The 6432-nt window shown below is 39.7% G+C and overlaps 1 protein-coding gene across 2 annotated transcripts in view; it reads right to left on the bottom strand.

The window, feature by feature from the left end:
• Positions 1-370: 370 nt before the first annotated feature.
• Positions 371-6432, bottom strand: part of UIMC1 (ubiquitin interaction motif containing 1) — a 74572-nt gene continuing 68510 nt past the window's right edge. For both annotated transcript variants that reach the window (XM_085869812.1, XM_085869813.1), the window contains 2 exons: positions 1384-1420; positions 371-1264 (listed from right to left, as the gene is read on the bottom strand). In XM_085869812.1, coding sequence (XP_085725938.1) covers positions 1078-1264; positions 1384-1420 — 224 coding nt within the window. In that variant the 3' untranslated portion in view covers positions 371-1077. The remainder of the gene's footprint in view (positions 1265-1383; positions 1421-6432) is intronic.

The following is a 6432-nucleotide window of genomic DNA, read 5'->3' as shown; positions in this document are numbered from 1 at the left end:
GAGAGAGGACACGGCAGAAGACAGAAAGACCACTGATCTGCCTGCGGTGAGAGAGTGAGATGCCCAAAGACTCGGCCTCACCGCGGGAGATACCAGTGATGCGAAATGCCTTGGTTTCCACAGCGTGAAGCCGAGAAAGGTGAGAGGCAGGATCACCAGCCCAGAGGGGAGAGCAGTACACCATCAGGCTGTGGACGAAAGCCTTGTACGTCATCAGGAGCTCAGGTGTGCCAAGCAAGGACGTTGCACGACAGAGCATGCCCAGTCGGTGACTGGCTTTGGAGGCCAGGTTGGAAATGTGGCTTTCCCAAGAAAGATCATGGCATAAAAATCTTGATTCAAAAATAAAAAATAAAAGTATTATTGAAACTTATCATTCACCAAATTTATTGAGCCATGGTCTCAATACCGTTACAAAAGAAATCAAAGATACACATTTCACAAAGCATCTGGGTAGTGGGCCTATTTTATGCAGTTTTACATGTTGAAATTCATGGCTGTGTGTGTGCACCTGTACAAATACTAAAACCGAGACATTTTATTCTGAAAGACAAGCCAACCTTCTGGCTGTCTCGGTGGCACACCTCACCACAAGAAATCATTGCACCCTGGTTATCCATTACACTGGTCTTGGATATGTTGTACATAATTTGTAACTCTGCTTTTGCCTTTGTCATACTGCAAGTTCTCAGGAATGAGGTCTTTCCTCAGGCTGCAGATCAAAGGGGCTTTCCCAATCATATGCTCATCCTCCATGCTTTTCTCGACTCTAAATAAAAGGAAACAGCCATTTCAAATCCTGGCTATTTTAAACTTGCCCTTTGGCCAAACATTTGATGATAGTTGGAATATTTAATGGTTAGCTTGATGTGCGAACTGAAATTATAGCAGTACAACTTGGTTAGCTCGCAGTCATAAACAAACAAACAAAAAAAGGTGCATGTCTGGCACATGGAATTGGATGAGGTTACCAAAATAGCAGAAATGTATGGTTCTTTTGATGTCTGAAATGCAATTGGGTGACAATTACAAGCTATTTTTCCAGTTGGGTATCTTTTAAGAAACATGAAGAGAAAATTACTTTCGTCTTCTGTGAATACGAGTGACCTTCGGCAGAGTTTCTCTTTTCGACTTGCTGCTGCCAAACTGGTTTTTGAAGTCCACCAGGCAATTCTTCACCTCCGAAATTGGAATAAAAGTCTTGATAGGAGAGTTGCTGATGGGCGGCAATCTGTATGAGGAACTGCTGGGCTGAGTCACAGGACTGTGGAAAGGAACAGATTAGTAAGAACAAGATCATTAGGATTGATGGTTATGAGATAGCTTGTGGAAGAGTAACAAGGACATCAGATCAGTGAGACTTGGCATCAATTGTGGACATACCTGTTTGGTTTTGTGATTTCTTGCACAGCATTCCAACCTACAGAACATGCAAAACACACACACACCATCGCGCATTGTCATTTAATTTGCTGGTTAAAATCCAAGCCACAGGTTGTAATTGTAGAGGTAAGAATAATAAAGTAATGATTGGTTTGTCTTTCAACTCTGGTTATATTTAGTCAAGGAAGGTTGAGAATTAGTCTTCTGGTCACATCTACAGGGTATGCCATACATCTTGCGACCGTAATAGTGTAGGGCCTTAAGTAATCCCATGAGATTTGTTTGTTAATTCTTGACCACTTATATTTTATTCCTGATAGTATGTCGATTGAAATAAAAACATGGTATCATTTATGTCTGCAATGGAAAAAATAAAAAAAACAACGTCTGTTTCTTCATGGTTGCTCGGCAAATGGTCTACATTAAAATGGTGTGATTGTGCTCCATTCCTTGAATGGTCTAGTCTTTAAAACAGTCCATGTTGGTCTGGTTGGTTGTCTGTTTATATTATGTGATAAACACAGTCCTGTCAGTATCACAGTCTTGTGATAAACTTTATAACATGCCATGTGCCATGATGCCCGTTTGCACACAAGATCCTCTTTCAAAATACTTTCAAGTCTTTCGCCTTGGATTAAATTCAGTATCTCCATACATAGCTTGTTCTCTTGTGCAATTAATGAATTGTTCATACAAGTCCATCTTTGGCTTCATTACCAATGCTCCACCAGGACTTCGACATTTTAGGAAACGGGTGAAGTCCTGTCTCAATGCGAAGCTGTTTTGTGGCTGAAGCGGAATCAGACTGACTTGTGGGCTTTGCCATACTTATCAGTTAATCTGTTGTGCAAGTGTCTGTGCTGCTTATACCACCACCACCACATCACCAAAAGTTACCAAACTTGCAAGGAAACAAATCTATATGTGAAATCAGTAATCTAAAACTTTAGATTAGAATATTGGCATCATTTATCGTGTTTGTACTCGCCCTGGACATGATGTTTCATCTTACTTAATTATTCAACAATAATATGTACTGAAAGTAGAAGTTGGCCAAATAAGTTAGCACAGGGAAGCAATAGATTATCAAAAATACATGCATCATGAAATACATTTCCACCGCATGGATTTACCTCCTGGTACTGGAATATGGCACTTGATCACAAATGGGAGTAGTGCGTACAAAAAAGTATTATTTTTCATTATTAATGTGTATAGGTCACTGAATTAAGCATTTATGCAATAATCTTTCATGAATTAGTTCATGTGGCAGAAAGAACTTTCATTTGATATGCCACATGCCCAGGTTTACAATAAAATAAAAAAGTTGAAAACATTTACAAGACCGTATCTCGCCATTTTGACACACGATATTTATATATATATATATATATATATATATATATATATATATATATATATATATATATATTATATATATATATATATATATATATATATATATATATATATATATATATATATATATATATATTATATATATTTTTTTTTTTATAAGACTCATTTACAAGACTTTACATGCATTTGCAAGACTCAAGAAAATGAGACATTTGAGACTGTTCAAGCCAGACAATCTGCTGATCAGATGACAACAGCCCAAACTCGAGTTAACTCAACTCTTGAGGCTACAGAGGCAGACAATATATTGAATGCGTGTGAATGTCATGCCAGAGGAAAACCCACTGCAGCCAACTGGTGAGGTGAGGCCCTGAAGTACAACTTTTCAACCGATTATGCCTGCCACCCATCTGTTTCCATTGGCAATACATCTGAAACTTGCAAGTCCTGCCTCCAAAAAAATCAGGGCTGGTAAAACTCCGACTAGTGATCATGAGTGGCGATTCAATGCACCTGTTACAAATGAGATTGCAATTTTCATGGTCAGGCAGGAAAGCGAATGGCATGACATTGTCATTCAGCAACGTGACAGTGAAATATTGAGAGTTTCTGAGACTCACTGTGCTTACTATGCTTTGCAATACCCACATCATTTTCAGTTATGGAGAGAATGGCTACCATTTCAAGTGATGGTGTGTTAATCCAGCAACAGGTGATCCCATTATTGGTTATTTAAAAAAAGAAAAAGAAAAAAAGTGTCATCATTGGACTTCTATGCCTACCGAATGATGGTACTGTACATGAAAACAACTTCAGCCATCTGCTCAGATGTCACAACCTTTTTCATCAGTTCATTGGTGACATGTATGCAAAAAATGGACAATGCACAAAAATATTCCCAAGAGAGCTTCTACAAGAGACACAGGCAGATCAAGATGGATATCCACTATACTGAAGGAGGAGACCATGAGATGGTGGCTTCACCACCAAAAAGAAGCTACATTGCAATGGTGAGGAAATCGTTTTTGATAACCAGTGGGTGGTTCCATATTCTCCTCTCCGATGCAAGATCTTTTATGCATAAATTACTGTTCAATTCTGGAGCTCCAACAAGTCCATCAACAAGGGTAGTGATATGGCAGTCTTTGCTTTGCACAATGAGGTCAAGAATGAAGAGGAACAGTATCAAACTGCAAGGTACATCTCCAACAATGAGGCAGTATGAAGAATCTTAAGCTTTCCAATCGATGAGTGCTTTCCACAGTGGTACAGCTCGCAGTCCATCTAGACCTAGAGAATGGCCAGAGGGCTTACTTTACAGGTGAAACTAGAAACAGCAATCAGATTGTACTCTCACCAGAACTTGTTTTGTGTGGTACTGGTGTGTTACGTAATTGATAAGAGACATAACTAGAACTGCCACTTTATAACTGCTGGCAGTGATAACCGGGTACCAAGACGTCCCGCTTTGATCGGACACCTGACCCTAACCAATGACGTTTTACATTATTATTCAATTGAATTTAGAATGTGATTAAAATAAATTAAATTCAAATCAAATAGAAGACCAAATAGGTACAGCCCTTCACTGCAGTCATCAGAAGGAACCTGAACAAGCAAAAAGCAATGATGAAGTCATTAGGGGAAACCTCGATAGGATTCCCATCCAGGCACAGTCAAGTGCTGTTGACATGGCCATCCTTAAATAAAAAAAGTCAAAAAGAACCCAGATCAAAATGAGAAAGAGCAATCAGATTATATTACAGACCCTCACCAGGACTTCTTTTGAATGGTGTATTTTTTATATGTTTGAGGGTAAATCCAATATGGCTGCCAAACCATGTGACATATCATGTGTGAACTATTTGTTCCTCATGGACAGGCGGTCATACATGTAAAGTTTCGCCTCAACTTGTTCAGCCACTTCAGAGAAGATTTGTGAAGGGGTTTTTTTTTAAACAATATGGCTGCCGAATCATGTGACTGATGACATGATTCTTTTTTCTGTGGACCATTTTATCCCCAGATGATCCTCAAAAATTTTCATACTGATTGGATGTGGCATTCTAAATATGCAATTATGACGTCTATGGCTCCTATGACGGCAAAAAACCCCTACAAAAAAACTCATTCCCCATGAGGAGTACTTGCAATGTGTGAAGTTTCAATTTTTTTCCTTGGTGCGATTTCAGAGATAGAGGTCCAAGGTTTCCATTTTTCCAACATGGCTGCCACACGATGTGACCTATGACATCATCATTATGATGAAAACATCCTACACGAGTTATCGCACCAATGGTGAAATTTCGTCTGAATCTGTCAAGCGGTTGCAGAGAAAAACATGAAAGTTCTGTGCGGACAAACAAACAAAACGGATCCAAATGCAATACCCTCTCTTTCGGTGACGGTAAACATCCACCAGCGAGTGAAAGAACCACAAGCAACCACACTCACTGCTTTCCTGAAGCTCTGCCAACAAGATGATTTTGCAAAAACCCTGTTGTACTGTAATTGTGCCAAGATATTAAAGCTGGCAAGCCACCAAAAAGATCTGGAAGAGGTGTGTGCAAGCTTCACCTGTTGACATGGCCATCCTTGAGTCAAGTCTGGTGATGCATTGGGCATGGTATGTACATGTACAGTCCATCCAAACTTCTATGAATGCTTCTTCTTACACCTACTTTTGCAGACAGTCAGAGAGCCAACATCATTTGCTGATCTCCATTCCCTTAATGGACAAATCGGCAATATATTCTGCGAAGCCAGCCACCTTATAGCCTTTTGAAGGATGATGCTCACTGGAATGCAACCTTGATGGAAGCAGCAGCAACACAGTCTCGAAGCAGACTCAGAAATCTTTTTGCCATTGTGCTTAACCAATGCCACCTTTCTAAACCTCAAGAGTTATGGCAAACACACAAAAAGAGCTCGTCAGAGGACATTCTCATGAAGGTATGGAGAGAAAATCCAGGTGTTGAAGTGACATACTCCATCGATTTTCAATGCAATGCTGATTTTACTGGAGGACAAAGTGCTGCTGATGGGAGGCAACCAACTAAAGGAATTTGGACTGCCACTCTCAGAAAGGACTGAACAAGTCAGTTTAAAACAGAGATACTGTACGTTCAGGGAGACAAACTACAATGTGCATGAATTCATTGAATATGTCACAGCAAAAGAAGAAAAGCTGGTGCCAGATCAACTTGAAGCACATCAGAGGATTATTGAGAGTCAACAAGAAACTGGAGGAATTGTCTTTTTGGATGCACTAGGAGGAACAGGAAAAATGTTCGTCACCAAACTTCTCTTGGCCAACATTAGAAAGCAGAGTAAAACTGCCATTGCAGTGACCTCCTCTGGCATTGTTGCCACTCCATTGTCTGGGGGTCATACAGCCCATTCTGCATTAAAGCTGCCACTGAATCTTAACAAGTCAGATAATACACCCGAGCGGGTTTGACGGTCAGCTCGGATACAAAACTTGATGCAACCGAGTGTCAATCAACCTCAGTGACTACAGAAAGTGAAAACAGAATTCAAATTGAATTTAAAATAAATAGTCCAGTCGACAAAGTATGATATTGGGCTGAGGTGTGTTTTTTGGTATATAAAATGTTTTATTGTTGTTTCTTGGTGTTTGATATCGACTGATAATAAATCAAGAGGGTGCCAAAGTTGCACCCAAGCGGA

Source organism: Eptatretus burgeri, chromosome 2, assembly GCF_056783735.1.
Source record: "Eptatretus burgeri isolate ZD-2024b chromosome 2, Ebu_testis_v1, whole genome shotgun sequence".
Classification (NCBI taxonomy): domain Eukaryota; kingdom Metazoa; phylum Chordata; class Myxini; order Myxiniformes; family Myxinidae; genus Eptatretus; species Eptatretus burgeri.
This window is presented reverse-complemented; position numbering and strand designations above follow the sequence as displayed.